This window comes from Pseudonaja textilis, chromosome Z, assembly GCF_049901715.1.
Source record: "Pseudonaja textilis isolate UNSWEBS1 chromosome Z, rPseTex1.2, whole genome shotgun sequence".
NCBI lineage: Eukaryota > Metazoa > Chordata > Lepidosauria > Squamata > Elapidae > Pseudonaja > Pseudonaja textilis.
In genome coordinates this window covers 25,475,958-25,495,647 of record NC_142008.1, presented here as the reverse complement: position 1 = coordinate 25,495,647, position 19,690 = coordinate 25,475,958, and the positions used below count along the sequence as shown (strand labels likewise).

The window sequence follows — 19,690 nt, the reverse complement described above, 5'->3', positions numbered from 1 at the left end:
TATGAATGCCTGAAATGAAGCATAATTTACTGAGTGTCTCCATTCTTGACAAACAAGGATGTGAGACCACATTTATAGATGGGAGATGTCATAAAAAGAAATGGGAGTGTATGTGCACAGGGCATAAAACAAGATAATCTTTATGTGTTGCAGGGACAAAAGGTTCAATGTACCCAAACACTTGGAAAGGTGGTACAACATGATTCATGCATTCATCTTTTGCACAGAAAGCTTGGTCATGCTAGCTTCAGAGTGTTGCACAAAATGCAACAATTTGAAGAAAGATTAACCTTAAAAGAGTGTAAGGCATAGACTGTGTAATATGTAAATAATTGAAGTCCAAGGCGCTCCCAGTAAGCAAGAATAGCACAAGGCAGACAAAAGAGCCTGGAATAAAAATGAAGCTTGTGATCAAGAGATATATCAGTCAGCAATAGGTAGCTTGTTATATCTGTCACAGTGGTCCAGACCAGACATAGCTTGTGCAGTGAGCATCTTAAGTTGCTTTACTGCTGCACCAATGCAGTTGCATTGGATGGGTGTAAAAAGAATTCTCTTGAATTTAGGTCTTCAAATATAGGTTTCTGAAGAGTTAAAGTAAAAATGTTATGCTGACAGTGATTATGCCAATGATATGCAAACCAGAAAGCCCAATTCTGGGGTTGTAGTATTATTTGGAGGGGCCTTAATTGGATGGAAATCCAGAAAACAAACTACTGTAGCCATTTCTATTGCAGAGGCAGAATTTATTGCTCTATCTGAACTTTGTTCAGAGGTAACTTGATACATACAGCAGTTAAAGGATTTAAACATAGAAGTTAACGAAGCTGTAACAGTATTTGAAGATTATGCTGCTTGCATTAAAATGGCAACAGGTGACAGGGTGAAAAATAGAAGCAAGCATATGCACATTAAGTATTGTATTGTCAAAGAAGCTATCAAAAGTAAATTAATTTGCTTGCTTCATTGTTCTTCAGAAGACAATCTAGCAGACCAAGCCATTAGGTGGAGTGCACCATAGGAAGAATATAAAATTATTTGGTTTTATGTCTATGCCAGTCATAAAGGGGGGAGTGTTACTGTATAAGACTTTATAAACTGGAATAGCCATGGCAACAAGCCAACCAATGGAAATGTTTTTGATTGAGACACAGGATTTACTGTGAGAACATATGAGCTGGCACTGGGTGTGATTCAGAGATGGTATTCATCAGGTTCTGACCAGTTCTGGAGAACTGGTAGCGGAAATTCTGAGTAGTTTAGAGAACCTGTGGTAACCTTCCCCCAGGAATGGGGAGGGAATGGAGATTTTGCAGTATCCTTCCCCTGCCATGCCCACCAAGCCATGCCATGCCCACCAAGCCACGCCCACAGAACCGGTAGTAAAAATTTTTGAATCCCAACACTGGTGTGGTTTAGTCTGGGTGTGGTTTAGCTATTCTGTGTTCAGAGTTCATTGGGGGTTTTTTTAGTTGTGCCTTCTCCCTACTATGTTACAAGAGCTGCATGGGTATTGTTTGCATGTATCATGTTTTTTTATATTTTTATAGATAAATAAGTTTTTTCTCTATTATGAATCCTGCTCAATTCTTTCAATGTCCACTGTGTGGTGGGTAAGTCTCAAATAATGCTAACATTTCTGATGTTTCTACTTTGCCTTTGCAAAGAAACTGAAGTAATAGTGGATTATCTAAGTAGCTGCTGTTGCTGCTGCTGCAAAAAAAGACTATATAAATTGACTACAAACAATAGCATGGCAAAGTAGCAACAATGTTACATTGGAATATTTGCAAGAAATACCATTTGTCTGCAAGCAAGAACTGGTGGAATCATACCAGAGGTGGTATTCAGCAGATTCTGACAAGTTCTGGAGAACCGGTAGCAGAAATTTTGAGTAGTTCGGAGAACCAGCAAATACCACCTCTGACTTGAGATTTTACAGTATCTTTTCCCTGCCACACCCACCAAACCACGCCCACAGAACCGGTAGTACAAAAAATTGAATCCCACCATTGTTCCACACCATAGTCAAAATAATAGAAAATGAAGAAACCAAAGTGCTCTGGGACTTTAGAATTCATACAAAAAAGCACCTAATACATAACACTCCTGGTTTAATAACTATTGCTAAGAAAGGCAAAAAAGGGTGGACAGTAGATGTTTCAGTAGCAATAGCAATAGTAAAACTATTGCTACTTATATACTGCTTCACAGTGCTTTACAGCTTTCTCTAACCGGTCTACAGAATCAGCAATCTGGGTCCTCATTTTACCAACCTTGGAAGGATGGAGGGTTGAATCAACCTTGAGCTGCTCAGAATCGATCTCTCAGAATCCAAACATCCGGCTGACTGAGCAACCAACCTTGATAAAAGCAATTGGCCAAAATTTCCAAAGATAATTGTTCCCACAAGCAATTTCAAGAGATATGAGATTCTGGCCATTTAATGTTTAGAAAAATATATTTTAATTTTTTTGTGTGTCTACAGTATGTAAACTTATACAATGTTGATGAAAGGATTCTTTATTTTTGACCAGCTATTTTAATTATAACAAAAATAATCAAAGAGTTACAAGACTATCAGATGTAATTTCATTACAATTTTTGCTTCACAGGAAGAAACAGAATTTAGCAAGCAGTGTAATAAAGTAGAATATGGATTACATCCAAGTACACTCTGCAATAAATTTATTTCCCAAAATTTCAGATTTGGAATCAGAGGATTCACAGGAATATGTCTATTGGTTAAAGAGAATGAACAAAAATGATTAATATGTTGGCTCAATTCTCAGGTGTTAGCTGCTTTGAAGAGGACATGATCTCTCGTTATCAATTGGAAAGAAAAGACAGTTAATCTGAGGTACCAATGAAGAAGGATATTTGTAGCTCAGGGTTGAAATGAGAGTTAATCTGTCTTTTATTTCTGAAGGAAAGGTCTGATAAACATGAATACATGTTTTGAAGATAGCCAAACACTAACTGATCTCATATTTTTTTGTTTTTCATCAATATTCAAGTTTCAAAATAGTTCAGTTTTGAAATAACTTCCTGCCACAAATAACTTAAAAGCAATTTGGGGCAGTGACTCATCTAATTATAATTTGACCTAGGTTTGATTTCTTAAGATAAATTACAAAAGGACAAGATATATTCCCTTGCATTTCCAAATAAATGAAACTGTTAGGGAACAGGATAGCAGAATTTCCTAAATTTCCATCTATTTCTAATTGCTAAAGGCCTTAAAGCCACAGAATTAACCAAAGAATTGTAAAAACAATGTGTCAGGAGACATTATCGCTGCTCTGAGTTGGCAGGAACAAGTCTCTGGAATGATATGAAATTTAAATGTTACAAGTGTCACACCTAGAACCTATACACACCTAGAACCTATACTGGCACATTCATTTGTGCTTCTGAATAAGAGCAAGCCAATAGTTTATAAATGTTTCATTTGAAACAATTTTCTTTCTAACTTGTTATATCTTTTTGATTATTATAGAAATTTTCCATTATGTGTTTGTGGTTCTGAACTAGTTACAGTAATAAAAGATTTTCAGATATAAAAGCTATGTTTTTCACATTCAACAGTAACCTTTCTGATAATGGAAAACCTCAGAAAGCAAATATTTCAGCCAAAAAACTTCTCTTGTGAGTGAAATTACAAGCAGTAAGATACTACTGCTCTGGAGACCTGAGGTGGCATCAGATCTCACTCTTTTAAGGGAGATCTTATCAAACTTTTTCCTCAGTATGCAAAGCACTTCTTTCCTGAGATTGAACCAACAGATGAGTAATCATCTAACATATCTGTGAAAATCCCGCAAAAAACATACTTTGAAACAAGAGGGGGTATTTTATAAAGTGACTTTCTTTGAACCATTAAAGTAGCTGCATCTATTTCTAGGCTCATCTAGCTGCTTTTTAAATTGCTTCTAGCTGTTTCTGTATCTGTGTCCTTTTACTATCATTCTGATTTTTGCCCCTTCAGTTCCCCTTGGGTATCTTAGTTAAACCTTGGGAAGGCTTTGAGAATAGTCTTTAAAAATTCATTTCAGGAATTTTTTGACTTTATCTATTCACATTCCTATTTCTTTTTAAAGCCATTATTATTACTCTTTAGGTTTTGCTTGAAACAACCTTTCCCAACTTCAGCCGTGCATTCTACAACTGTCAATCAATGACCATGAACTACAAACTTCTACGGAAATCTAGATTAGGAAGAGTTGGGTTGGACTTTGTTTTTCTTGGTCAGGTGACATTTCATCTTAAGATCACACCAAGTATACAAAATTGGCTATACGTTTGCAAATATTTTGTCTAAACTGCTCATCATAAGAATTTTTCCTGAGTCTCTTAGATTACAATAAAGCACATGGCCAATTTTTATCCTGCAGGATGGTATGTCATTTGTTAATTAAATTAAATATTGCACTACTCCTAAAATTAGAACTTTTTCTAGTAAACCTGGCAGGCACAAAATATAGTATGAAATGGAAAATCTTTTGCAGCTTTCTTTCACTAAATTAGGAAAAACATTGGGAAGAAAAGCAGGGCCTTTGAAGTTGCCTACCAACAAATATCATTTGAACAGGATATTGAATAGGCACACATTTAATCTAATCACATTTCCTTCTGCCACAGAGAGATAAACTTTATTTTCATCCCACCCGTTTTTTTTTGTCCCTTTGAGTCAGAGTTTTTGTCAAAATTCTGTGAAACTACAGTGATGCTTCAACCTATTCATTTTGCTGCTTCTTCTTCTTCTCCTTCTTCTCCTCCAGTGAACTGTGCAGAGTTGCAGGCTTGATGACCACTGCAAAACCATGACTCAATCAATCAAAATTGCAAAAATGCATGGAATGAAGAGAAAGAGAGAGATATATACACACATACAGACAAATACAGAGAGAAATGCTCATTTGCTTAGTTCTTCCTTTGTGGTGTTTGCTGCTCAATTAGATTATAAAAAGTAAGTTCTTCAGTCTTTCATTTGTTTTCAGAATGAATGCATCTACTTATTCAGGAGCATCTACAGAATGTGATTTTAAAAAAGTTAAAATAGTGATAGTGATAGTATAATTGAGGTTCTGCTGTTTCAAATAAAAATGGGCAGAACTTTAATCCTACCATCATCTTACCGTCATTGCCACTATCTTGACTTGCCCCTGAAATCACACTGAATGAGCATTCATGGAAAGATGCCAAAATGCATATTTTGCTGCATCATAGCAGTGAAGTAGAATAATATAAGAAAATTGATATTATCAGTCATGATGTCAGAATAACCATAATACTTACCACTATATTATATGAGACCCAACGGGAACTTTATAGAGCTTATCTCCATTTAGATGAAAGATGCCAGTGTTGCTAAATAACTTCCACTTACATTAACCAGCATGGCCAATGGTGAAAGATGATAGTAGTTCCAGGCAAGTGTTTTGAAGATCTACATTAGCCAATGCTGACTTAAATGCACATGCTTTTAATCTGTGAATGATGACACACTCAAAGCTAACATAATGAAGTTGTAGTCCCAAAAGAGCTGGAGGGCATCACGTTGAGCAATACTGATTCTAAACTTGAAGAAACTTTCTCCTTTCTTGAAGGACATACTTAGACAATATAATACAATTATTTGCCTGGAGTCTTTCTCACAGAAGTGAACAAGAAGTCTCCTCATATAAGATTTTGTGATCAGGAAAGGGAAAAATTTATTTACAGAGGTGAAAGTACTGAAATGAGCTTTAACATTTTCACAACAAAGCCAGTTTGGTTTATTTCTAAATTTTTATTATTCAATTTTTATTTCCATTTTTTAATATGCAGTGAACATACCTAATAATCCTACCTCCTATTTTCTCCACAAAAACAACCCTGTGAGGTGGATTAGGCTGAGATCAGTGACTGAATCAAAGTCACACAGTCAGCTTTCATGCTTAAACTGGGACTAGAACTCACAGCATTCTGATTACTAGACCAATGTCTTAACCGCTATTCCAAACTGGCTCTCTATAATAACACTTATAATAATAATATTTATAAATTCTTTTTTTATAAAATTTATAAATATATTTTTGATCACCTTGCTCCAATTAGGTGCCCTCCAGACGTACTGGACTACAACTCCCTGGATTTTTAGCAGCCACAAGTCAATGCTCTTGATGAACTATGACTAGATAGCAATGATGTGCCAAACCCTTGTTCCAGGGATGGTCTCTAGGAGTTTCTGAAAATTAACCCAAACCAGAAGTGGTTTGTGGTATTCTGACGGTGGCTCTGCCTTGAAACAAAAGCCACTTATGTTGTTTTCGACATGCTATTCTGACTGTTCCATTCCCCAAATGGTGGGTTTTGCACATTCTAATACATAGTAAACCAGTTTAAACAGAATAAAGAATGAGTACAAGAAAATACATAATCGTATTTTTTTACTGAATGAAATAACAAGTAAAAATCATGGTGTTATAGTCTGTTGTTTTTTTAAAAAACTAGAACCATAGATGTATTGATATGAAATGTAAACGATCGCATTATAAAGTTGCTATTTGAGTAAGTGATTGAATAATTTGAAACCTGAAGCCGCAGATAATAACCTACTATGAACCAAGTACTGTTACCATGTGTGTAAAAATACAAATGATGAATTTTATCTGTGCAAAATATTAAAAAAAATCCTAATAATTTTTAAGATCTTAGGGTACATTTCTATTTTCCATCTGAAGAATTATTTCATTGGGACTTTGTAAAAAATATTTTTCCCCACTGAGAGTGGGGAAGGTTTTATTTTGTTGTTAAAGAAAATGTGGCTCTGAAAAACAGTCCAAATTAGAGCACTGTAATTAAATGAACCACTTTCTCTTATGCAAGATGTTTATTTTAATAATGACTATTTTACAACTCAGTGGAAACATGCAGCAATGTAATCTATTTCCATGGTCAGGATGACAAAAACAATGCACCCTCAACAGCCACAAGAGCCTGCCTTGTGTTAGTGAAATATGCAGCTACTATGTGCATTAAACAATATCTCTACATGAATTTCTAAGGACTGAAATACGTTTCATGCTTTTCTAGGGAAGAAGGGCACTGTGCAAAAATACTGCTCTTGGAGTACTGTGAAAATATGTGGGTATACTTGGGTTTTTTTTGTATTCCAAGGCCATTCTTTTTCCAATATCAGTCAAATATCTACCTCTTCTATTTTAGACCACCTTTCTAGGGTATAAATAATGACCCAAAGCTGGAAGTCCAATCCTCTGTGTCAGATTCATCTGCAAGAATATTCTCAAAATTTAAGAGAGTAGCTGGTAGTTATGTGATTGAAGCCCCACTTCCTTTTACAAGCAGTAGCCATCATCTGGATTTTTTAAAAAAAACCTCCTTCCCTGAATGCCCTGTGTGCAATTATTCAGTAATAAGTCTCTGTGAACTCAATGGGATTTATTTCTAACTAAGTGATGCATACCCATGCACCCTAATTCCCCCCCTGTGAATATTTAAATTGAATATTAGTACAATTTCACTATATGTTCCACTTGGACAGCCTAATTTCACCACAGTGAAAAAACATTCTTGCTTCTTCTTTTCTGTTTTTCTAAAGCTTCCAAATCTCTAGTGCTTTGTCAACTATAGAATTATAGTTGTGATTAATTTAAATTACAATTTAAAAGTATAGGCCTACAGAATACAAGAAGTACCTTTTCACTTTCTGATTATATTTTTATAGCTATGTATTAGAAAATCAAAGTGATAGTATTCATGGAAATACAAATAGTGACTAACCTATGTTAGTTACATCGGGTTGATCTCATCAGCAGATTAATCAATTATGGGATTGCCTCGAAGCATGAAAAAAAAAACCTTGTAAGTTAAAAACAAATCTATTTTGCTGCATCAAATACTGTGGGGAAGGACTCTTCTGAATTAAAGCTGTTGGCACATTTTCTGGATTATTGTATATCTTTTCTTGAAATTAAAAAAAATGGCAAATGTATTCTTTGTTTTCAGATTATCAGTATTTCAGAGACATGTTTCTGAAATATTGCATGCCAGATGGCTCTGAAACAAAACACTCTATAAAGGGTCATCATTTAGTGTCTCCCCCACTTTGTGGTTGTTCCAGAAATCCCAGCTATCTTTCTCAGGTTACAGCAGCTTCAAGTTTCTTTTTTAAAAAAATGTGAGGCAGAATAAACTTCTCACACCAGTAGGCCAGTACTGGTGATTTGTCACAGAATAATCCTAGCATTGCTCTGATACAATGAAGCCTTCCTTCTCACCAACTGGTTCCACTTCAGAATAGGAGGGGTGTCCAGATCCTCTCCGAAATTTCATTGCAGGCCATCTGCTTGGGCGACGCTAGAGGAGAACACATGGCACAAAGAATTCACAGTACTGGAATTGTTATGAATAATTACCACACTTATTCCTATATAGGTGATGTTAGGAATGTAAGTCACCTAACAGTTATTTGGGTTGGAAATATATAAACCAGGATAGACATTTTAATACTGTATCTTTAAGAGAATCCTAAAACTGTAATTGGTGTGGTTTCTCATACGGCCATAAGATGGAGCCAGAAACCTGGCTTGTTTAGTCTCAGAAGTGAGTGAGTCTCTGTTTCCTTCTGTTGGGAGAGTTTTGCCGTTCCTCCTAATGACTGTTAACTGATCATTGATGTAAGTCTGTTACTGAACTATTTTTTGATACTGGTCTTTGATATTTGGATTATCCTTGAACACTGACTGTCTTACCTGTGAATGACTTGGACTGCTTATCTTGGACTGTGCTTAAACGTTTATTGGAAGTAAACACTTACATTTACTGTACGGTGTATCTGTGTGCTGTGTGTGTATTATTCTTCACTACTCTCACTACGTCTCCCTGTATGCGCTCATTCTCTTAACGAGGAATTATCTCAACATTGGTTATGGGCCCAGGCCATACCAGGCTCAGATAACTGAGAGTTAGTGTGAATACACAGTACTGTATACAGACAGCTATTTACTGTTTAATTGTGGGTTAATATCCTGGTAAAGATGGCAGAAGACACTTCAACAAGTCTATCACTGATAACCCGGTTGGATGGAAAAAACTATGTTTCCTGGTCTATGAAGTGCAGTCTACTTCTGCGTAGAGAAGGGTTATGGAATGTAGTTCAAGATCCACCAGATGTAAATGCTTGGGATCCAGAAAATGAGGACGATGCCAAGAAGTTAGCTGACTTTTAAATGGAACAACAAATGAGCTCTTTGTATAATTGGACTAACACTGAGTGACCAGCAGCTAGTCCATATTCGTGGAGAAGAGTCTGCTGCTAGGTGTTGGGAGAATTTGAAGAGGATTTATGTTCGTGACAGTGTAGGTGCACACATACATCTTACACGCAAACTGTTTAGAGCACATCTTTTGAAAGGTGGAGATATGTTAGTTCATTTGAACTTCATAAAAATAACTTTTCAAGAGCTACATAAAAAGGAACTGATATTTTCACAGCTGCATCAAGTTTACATCATTCTTTCCTCATTGGATGAAAGTTATGATGATTATGTATCTTCACTGGAAGTCCTGACACATAAACTGACACTGACTGACATAATCGGAAGGCTGTTAGAAGAGGCAAGAAGATGGCTCGATAGGGACCAACTGAGGAAGGAACAACCACAAGAAGAAGATTTGTGTTCAACTGTCTATACTGTTAGGAAATGTTTTTCTTGTGGAGCTAGGGGACATGTAGTTAGATTCTGTAAGAAGGAAAAATGACAGAATACTGGTAATCACCAAAAGGCTAAGAAAAATGTTAGTTTAGCTATGTCTAGCAATTCAACTGTAAACCATGATTTGTGGGTTGTTGATAGTGGAGCATCACAATGCATTACTAAAAATAGAGAGAGGTTTATAAATATGTCCACAAGTAAAAAACATGTATCTTTGGCAAATGGATGGAAGATGAAGGCATCTGGTGAAGGTACTGCATATTGTTCTTGTATAAACGAGCATTTAACTATGTTATATGTACCTAAAGTGAAATGTAATTTATTATCAGCAAGGGCTTTAGTTAATATTGGTTATGTAGTAACCTTTAGGGGAGATACCGTATAATAGGGAAAGAGGGTAAAAGTGTTACTGCTACATTAGAGAATGACTTATATGTGATACATGATGACCAGTTGAAGATGGCTAACTTGGTTTATAACAATGTTAAGCCACATGATGAATGTATACATTTACTGCATAGACGTCTGGGGCACATTAATTTCAAAATGCTCAAACAAACTGTTGAATTGTCAGAGGAAGTAAAATTGAAACCCTGTAGCAAGTATTTAAACTGTAATGCTTGTAGCCAAGAGAAAAGCATTACTCCAGAAAACAGACTTAATGGGGTTAAGACCAAAGAACCTTTAGAGGTTGTTTTTGCTGACATAATTGGTCCTAAGAAACCTAGTTTAGGAGGTGCCTGCTTTATTTTGAGTATTATGGACCATTACTCACAATATGGTTTCTTCTATCTTATGAAAAACAAAACAGAAACATTCCAACATTTCTTTAACTGGCTAAGGTTTGCTGAGAGAAAAATGAAAAGTAAAGTAATTACTATAGTTAGTGATAACGGGACTGAGTTTGTTAACAAGAGATTCCCAAATATGTTGAAATTGGCTGGTGCTGAGCATAAATGTTCTGCACCTTACAGACCACAACATAACTCGTTTGTAAAACGTAGGGGGCAAACATTACAAGCCATGGCTCGTACTATGTTATCTGACTCAGGTTTGCCTGAAACACTGTGGGGTGAAGCCATAACGTGTAGTAACCATGTGTTAAACAATGTAGTTAACACAACAATTGGTGAATTGCCATTCACTTGTTGGCATGGCAGAAAACTAAATTTAAGTTACCTACACACATTTGGAGCTCCAGCATGGGTGCATATTCCCTCACAAGTAACACTGAAAGGGCAACATAGAGCTAAGAAGTTATTTTTTATAGGTTATGAGGCCAAACATAGATCATTTAGATTCTGGGATCAAGGCACAGCTCACGTTTATTGTAGTGCTAGTGCAAAATTTCTTGAGCATGTTGGGTGGGATAAACTGGAACAGGAATCCAGAAATGATATTATTATTGACACCCAAAAAGTCCCTAAAGATAAAATCAGTAAACCACGAATAGCCATTAAAGAGGAAGCACAGGAGGAAGTAGTAGAACAGGCACAGGAAGAAGTAGAAGAACAGGAGCAGGTGGAACAGGTGAGTCCACCAATAAGCCATGTATTACCAAGACGTTCAACCTGAGTAACACGACCACCTGATAGATATCAGGCTAATGTTGTATGCCAAGTGAATACAGTTCCAAGTAATTATAGTGAATTGAAACTGTATCCTGCTAAGGATCAGGCTGCTTGGCAGGTAGCAATGGATAAGGAAGTGGAATCATTAAAAAAGTTGGAAGTATACGAAAATGTTAAGTTACCACCAGGTAAACATTTTTATTTCTTTATTTATTTCTTATTTTATTTGATTTGTCAATTGCTTACAAGATAATAGGCATAAGTATATACATAGTTATAAACACATGAAATGGGTACATATAAGAAAAATAAAAGAAACAATAGAACAGGGACGGTAGGCACGCTGGTGCGCTGATGCACGCCCTTACAGACCTCTTAGGAAAGGGGTGAGGTCAATAGCAGACAGTCTAAGGTTAAAGTTTTTGGGGTTTGGGGAAGAAACCACAGAGTCAGGTAGAGTATTCCAAACATTGACAACTCTGTTGCTGAAGTCGTACTTCCTGCAATCAAGTTTGGTGCGCGATTAACCTTGAGTTTGTATCTATTGTGTGCTCTTGTGTTGTTATGGTTGAAGCTGAAGTATTCATTGACAGGTAGGGCATTCCAATGTATGATTTTATATACCATACTTAGATCAGACCAAAGATGGCGTAATTCAAGGTTTTCTAGGTCTAGAATTTGAAGTCTGGTGGCATAAGGTATTCTACAACAAGTAGAGGAGTGGACAACTCTTCTTGTGAAATATTTCTGGACTTTCTCAACTGTGCTAATATCAGATACGTAATGTGGGTTCCAGACTGATGAGCTGTATTCAAATATAGGTCTAGCAAATGTTTTGTATGCTCTAGTTAGTAGTGTGATATTATCAGAGAAAAAGCTATGTAGGATTAGGTTAACAACTCTTAATGCCTTTTTGGCTATGTAGTTACAGTGGGCTCTAGTACTTAGATCATTAGAGATGAGTATTCCAAGGTCCTTTACAGAGCTTGGATCATCAATAAGATCTTGACTATTCAGCCTGTATTTTATTTTCTGATTTTTTTTGCCAATATGTAAGACAGAGCATTTATTTGTTGAGATTTGAAGTTGCCATTTGTTTGACCATTCTGATACATAGTCAAGATCTTTTTGAAGGGTAGCAGTATTGTCTGTGGTATTGAACAGCTTTACATCATCAGCGAAAAGAACGCAGTTGCTCTTAATATGATCACAGAGGTCATTTATGTAGAGTATGAAGAGAGTTGGTCCTAGAACACTGCCTTGGGGGACACCACTATTGACAAGTACAGAATTTGATAGGACACTCCCAATTTTGACCATTTGTTATCTGCTTGACAGGAATGCTTCTATCCAGTTATGCAGTTGTCCAGAGTTACCATACGATTTTACTTTTAGGAGTAGTTTGTCATGTACCACTGAATCAAAGGCTTTACAGAAGTCTATGTAGTGTAGTCCATATGTTTTTGCAGTGTAAGAGTTGCAGATTACAGGATATTTTTTTCTGAAACCAAATTGTTTATTGGAGAGTAGGTTGTTTGTCTCTAAGTGGAGGATAATGGATTGGTTAATAATTGGTTAATAATTGATTCCATGACTTTACAGGTGATGCAGCATAAAGAGATTGGTCTGTAATTTTTAACTAAGCTGGGGTTTCCCTTTTTGAAGATGGGGATGACCGTGGCTTGTGACCATAGGTTAGGCAAGGAGCTGGTCCTGAAAGATTTTTCAAAGATTATGCTTAGAGGTTTGGCTATGGCAGTGGATAGCTTTTTAAAGAAGTAGGCACATATTCCATCCGGTCCAATAGATAGAGATGGTTTTAGATTGCGTAGTGCTTTTTCAACATTGTCTTCTGTAAAATAGATATGTATTAGATCATTATAGTTATCTGTGGTTCAGCTAGAAAATACTGGGCACGATCCATTGCTGTTTACAAATACTAAGCCGAAGAATGTGTTAAAGTTGTTGGCTTTAATGGTGTCGTCGTTGCAGTCTTTACCATTAGGTCCTATCGAGGTGGAATGGACCTTGAGTCTTTTAGTTTGTTGTTTACAAAATTGTAAAAAGCGCGGGTGCAATTGGTACATAGAAGGTTTTCCTCTTGTTTAATGTGATAATTGGTGCATTCAGTCTTTATGTGGTGGCAGAAATTTTTGTATCGGCTTTTGAAATTGGCAACATGACCAGATTTGTTTTTCCGCCAGAGTGATCTCTGTTTGGATTGAAGTTTCCTTATTGTTATGGGTACTCTGTTTGTTTTTTTTTGGTTTGGGAGTTGTTGTTGGTACATGTAGTTTGATGACTCTTTTGACTTCAAGTAAAAATATGTTGTAATGGTCTTCAACAGTATTGAATCCAGTGAATAGAGATTGCCAATCAAGGGATGAGAGATCGTTGTCTATAAGATGATAATTGCCTTTTTTGAAGTTATAATTGGGGATTACATCATTGTGATGATTTTTGTGTGGGCATATGTTGAAACAAAAATCAATCATATTTTGGTCACTGCTGGAAAAGGGTTCTTTAGTTTGTATTCCGTAAATTAAATTCAAACTATTGCAGAAGATGAGATCGAGGCAGTTGTTTAGTCTAGTGTGTTGGTTACTAGTTGTTCCAGTCCCAGATTTGTAACAGCATTGTAGAAGGTTGCGTGTATGGGTTCAGTTGTACATTCATTTAGGGTCCAGTCAATATGAGGTAGATTAAAGTCACCAAGAAAGATAAAAGCGTGTGGGCAGGATGCTGCCCATGTTAGTAGTGTATTTAGCTAGTTTACATGTTTGATGTCATAATCAGGGGCTCTGTAACATAGTAAGAATCGAAATGTGATATTTAAGGATAGTTCACAGATGAGGGTCTTAGGAAGAGCAAGCTCCTGGGTAACTTGGATGTTTTTTAGATGTGAGGACTTTTTATAGAAGATAGCAACACCACCTCCTCTACGAATTTCATGATCTGATCGGTAAACATGATAGTCTCTTACTGTGGTAATGGAGTCAGGGAGAAATGCATTGAGCTATGTTTCACAGACAAATATGATGTCAAATTTAGCCATATTTAGTAAGAGAAGAAATTCAGGTATTTTATTTGCAAGGCTTCTTGCACTGAGTAGCTTGCATTTAAGGCCAGCAGTAGTTGGAATTGAGGTAGTTAGGTGCATGTGTGCCTAGTCTTGGGTGATGGTGGATTGGTTAAGGTAGGGTTGTGGTTGAAGGTTAAAGCTGAGTTGCGGGTTGTGTGACTTACTTTTGATACAGTCAGCATGGTAGTCAATGTACAGGTCCTTCTCTCCATTGTCTAGATGTTTTTTGAGTTCAGTGCAGAGTACACGGGAACGGGCACGTTGCTGTATGGTTAAGTCAGGACAACAACGGAGGTTCTTATGGTTGGTGTTGGTTTTGGCGAGTGAATTTATAGTGTAAATGAATTTACATTTGCTTGATTCATTTTTGCAAATGACCCTGCAGAAGCGTGGGGCCAATGCGGGAAATGTCAAGTATTTCATCAGGGGAGATGGTTGATGCTTGATAATGTCAAGTATTTCATCAGGGGAGATGGATGATGCTTGATAATCACTGATGATGTTTCGGACAGTTGTGATGTCATCATTACCATTGATGTCCTCTAGACCAAATAAGATGGCATTTGGACGTTTCCGTTCACACTCAACAGCTTCTCTGATGAGGATTGGGATATCATTTGTCTGGCTTATGTTTTTTTGTGGATTGGGTTGTGGATTGAGTTGTGGTTGTTGGGTAGAGATGTGGTTTGTAGCTATTGGAGGTTCAGGTTTTTGCATTATGTCTTTTTTTTCAAGGTTGGATAATCTTTCTTTTAAGGCGTCCAAGGATGCTACTATGGTGTCAAGGGATGTTATTCGTGTTTCTATGGTATCAACTCTTTCAAACAGATCCAGTTTGGGTCTGCATGATATGCAGAGATATGGAAACTCATTGGATGATTCTAGGTATTGAATCATTTGCTCGGATAATCCCAAGCAGTCATGATGAGCATATTTGTTACATAGAGAACATTTGATGGAGTTTTCATTATCCTTTAGAGTTTTGTAGCATTTAAGGCATGTGAAGGAGTCTTGTGGTTCATTGGTGGGGATTACTTTCTCTTTAGGTTGTAGTTTGGAATTGGATTTTTTTCTTGGCATGGTAGGTTTGTTAAGATGGAACATTGATTAAATTAATTAATGGAACAATTTTGGGCAATCAATATAGCCAATATCACACCAATCAATCAATTACAGTAATCTCTCTAGTCAAATAATTTTCCTAAGCAACAATCAGCCTAATCAATTAATTACACTAATTGCTAATCAATTAATTACACTAATCATTAATCACACTGTTCAATTAAATTCACTAAATCACTGATTTTACTAATCAATTAAATTACATGAATCTTGATCTTTTAAACTAATCAGTAATCACACTATTTGCACTAAACACTCTAATCATACTAATCAATTAAAACAATAAATCAGTTAAACTATTAATGAAATATTTTATAGAAATTGATTATCTAATCATTGATATAGGTGATGAGGTAGAAAAGTTGTAAGTTTTGAGGTAATAAATTAATCAGTGTTTGATTAAAGTAATGAGGTAGTATTGAGAGTCTGCAAGGAAAGGGTTAATTGTTTTACTAGCAGCTATGATTTACTGGGTGGGAAGAATTTATTGCTCTGATTGCTGCTGCTATTACTCTGTAAACAATAGGCTGTAACAAGATGTTCAAAGCACACTGGATTTTTGAAAGAGAGCAAAACTCGCTGAATTAAAACACTTTAACTACAATCAATATGTCTCCGAATAAGATTGTTTTCCAATAGTTTCCCAAAGTTCTTCAAGTGGAGTAGTAGTAAAAATACAGTCCAGAAATTTGGGTTGACCAATCCAATCTGTCTTTAATTTTAAAGTTACTTCTAGTTGCAATATCTTTTTAAAAAAATTAAATCTGACAGTCACTCCAGATCGTTAATCATAGCTATTTTCCTCCTTTGAGTCCTACTTTACAAGGAAAATTCCACTGCAGAAATTGGAGTGATTCTTACCAAGACTAAGCACGCTAGAGATCTTTCCTTTCTTTTTCACTTCTGTCTCAGCTGCCTTCCTGGCTTCGATTTAGCCATGCTGGCAGTTCTCTTTTTAGTTCGGATGGAGGGGTTTTCTTCGGGTCAGTCGAGGAGACTCTCCTCTCCTCGCGACCACTGAAGCATTCCTCTGCCTTTACCACCCGTCCAGGGTGATTTTCGGCTCCTAAGAGCCTCAGGACTTTCTCCTCCCTCCTTGTTTCTCCCTGCCAGCTGTTCGATGTGGCTCCGGGGAAACTGTGTGGGGGATATTAATGGAAACACATTCACTGGCGTGGAAGATACTTCTATCAGCTGTGTGAGGGATTTAAATGTAGGTACGTTGTTTGCACTCTGCTGGCTCCAAGTGATCCAGTTCAAGAGCTCCACCAGTGTGGTTAATAGGGTTCGATGGAAAGAGCTTCACTTCTCTGAGGAAGGAGAGGAAGGTTCCGGATCAGCTAGCAGGAGCTCCGCCAGCATTATTAGGGCTCCATGGCTTCTGAATCCAGCGTTTTTGGACTTGTTTTTTGGGCTCTGGTTTACTCACGGTTACTGGTGCAGGCGGCAGCTTTAAAAGTGATTTCTGGTGCAGGTGGTGGCTTTATAGGGAGATAGTGCTCCAGGAGCGAGAGCCTCACCTTCCTAGTTGGGCGCCACCATGTTTCTTATTCTTATTATTTATTATTATTATGCCATAGGATGTAAATGGATATATAAACTAAAGACAGGTGTAGATGGGACTGTTACCCATAAAGCTAGGTTACCCATAAAGCTAGGTTAGTAGCACAAGGGTTCAATCAGACAGCAAATGACTATGATGAGGTATTTGCACCTAGTCTGAAGGCTACTACATTAAGGGCAGCATTGGTGTGGGCAGCTAAGGAGAAATACATTGTAAATCATTTGGATGTAGAGATGGCATATCTGCATGCACCATTGCAACACACTATTTATTTAAGGAAACTTTTAGGTATTAAAAATGATAATACAACTGGTTGCTGGAGATTGAAAATGAGTGTTTATCGCTTGAACCAATCAGGATATGAGTGGAACCAATGTATAGTTAAAGAATTAACTAAGATAGGTTTTTTAGCTGGCATGGCTGATCCATGTTTGTTTAAAAGAGAAAGTAATGATGTAATCTCATTGTTGCTATTGTTTACTGATGACATAGCATTAATCACCAAAACTGAACAAGAAGCTACTAAAATAATCTCACTGTTAGAGAAGAAATTTAAGATAAAACAGTTAGGAGAAATCAAACAATATCTTGGTTTAAAGATAGAAAGAACTAGGGGAGGATACAAGATCTCAAAGGCAGATAAAATTAACCAATTAATAAAAGTTTTAAAATAGAACTTTGTAAACTGGCTAAGACACCAATGAGCCAGGAGTTTAGCCATAGTGATGTTCAAAGTCCTATTTTTGATAAGAACATTTATCAGTCCTTGATTGGTAGTTTATCTTATCTCAGTAATTGGTCAAGGCCAGATATAGCATACAGCATTGACCAATTAGTGAGATTTAACGCTGAGCCAACTGAAAGGCACTGGCAAGCTGCTAAACATGTGCTAAGATATCTGAAACAAACAATGCATTATGCATTGTATTTGGAACCTAAAAATGAACTGAATTTAACTGCATATGCTGATGCAAGTTTTGCTACAGACATAAATACATGAAAATCTATATTGGGTACTGTTGTATTATTGGGAAAAGTGTTGATTGGATGAAGGTCTATTAGACAGAAACATGTAAGTTTGTCAACAATGGAGGCTGAATTCTCATGTTTATCTTTATTATGTACAGATTTAGTTTATTATAAGCAATTATTGATTGACATGATGTAACAGATTCTATTGTTATTTACGAAGACAACCAATCAGCAATACAGATGGCTTCAAATATTGCTGTTAAAACAAGAACAAAACACATAGATTTAAGATATTTAAATGTGAGACAATGTATGCAAAATAAGATGATTAAGCTGGAATACCGTATGCCAGAAAACAATATAGCAGATCATTTTACAAAGGCCCAAGACTCTATAAAGCATAAGGCGTGCTGCGAGGATTATGGACTTAGAATGTAAAGTTGTATATATTGTCCTACCCAAAAGGGGAGAATGTTAGGAATGTAAGTCATCTAACAGTTATTTGGGTTAGAAACATATAAACTAGGATAGACATTTTAATACTGTATCTTTAAGAGAATCCTAAAACTGTAATTAGGTGTGCTTTCTCATACAGCCATAAGATGGAGCCAGAAACCTGGCTTGTTTAGTCTCAGAAGTGAGTGAGTCTCTGTTTCCTTCTGTTGGAGAGTTTTGCTATTCCTCCTAATGACTGTTAATGATTGTTGATGTAAGTCTGTTACCGAACTGTTTTTTGATACTGGACTTTGATATTTGGATTATCCCTGAACTGAACACTGACTGCCTTACCTGTGAATGACTTGGACTACTTATCTTGGACTGTGCTTAAATGTTTATTTGACGTAAAAACTTACATTTACTGTACGGTGTATCTGTGTGCTGTGTGTGTATTATTCTTCACTACTCTCACTACGTCTCCCTGTATGCGCTCATTCTCCTAACGGGGAATTACCTCAACAGGTGGTCTCAACTTCCAACCACAATAAAGACCAGCATTTTTGTGTTAAGCAAAGCAGTTGTTAAATGACTAGTGCCTCATTTTAACAACCCTTTTTTTATCATGGTTAAGTGTATCATTGAAGTTATTAAATGAATCGTGAGGTCATTAAATGAATCTGGGATTCCACTGATTTTGCTTGTTAGAACCATCATAATTATATACTGTATTATTCCCTATGGCCCAAATTTGACTGCAGGGATGCTGCAAAAATTATAAATGTGAGGACTGAAGAGTATTTTTTTCAGTGCTAAGTTGAGTATACATGTGCTATTTAACATCATAAAAAAAAGAAAGCATCTACAGAAATATTTCAACCAAATCACTTTTAAAGATAATAAAGGGAAGGCTACAGGTGTATAATATTTAATAAAAAGACATTAGAGTATAAATAGTTCTATATTTAAAAGAAATATTTGAAAGAAGGGTGAAGAATTTGTTTTTTAGGGAGGGAAACTTTTCATTTTTCAAATACATCAGATAGCTTTATCCTAAAAAAAAGGCTGAATTGGGACTCTGATGTAAAGATTTTATTGCTAAAGAAAGTTGTTTTTTTTCCAAGAGGGGAAGGAGAAATAATTCAATACATAATTTGAAGGGAAGGGGAAGCCAGTGATGATGGTATTTTTTGTTTGTTCAATTTTAAAAGTATCTTCCTTCTGT

General features: G+C 36.3%; 1 protein-coding gene across 8 annotated transcripts in view; it reads right to left on the bottom strand.

The window, feature by feature from the left end:
- Positions 1–2,507: 2,507 nt before the first annotated feature.
- Positions 2,508–19,690, bottom strand: part of PLXDC2 (plexin domain containing 2) — a 328,341-nt gene continuing 311,158 nt past the window's right edge. For 4 of the 8 annotated variants that reach the window (XM_087917531.1, XM_087917532.1, XM_087917530.1 and 1 more), the window contains 2 exons: positions 8,283–8,361; positions 2,508–4,813 (listed from right to left, as the gene is read on the bottom strand). In XM_087917531.1, coding sequence (XP_087773657.1) covers positions 4,737–4,813; positions 8,283–8,361 — 156 coding nt within the window. In that variant the 3' untranslated portion in view covers positions 2,508–4,736. Of the gene's footprint in view, positions 4,814–7,785; positions 7,842–8,178; positions 8,362–18,159; positions 18,287–19,690 lie in introns of those variants that run through there. The other 4 variants (XM_087917536.1, XM_087917534.1, XM_087917533.1 and 1 more) reach the window with 4 other exon arrangements.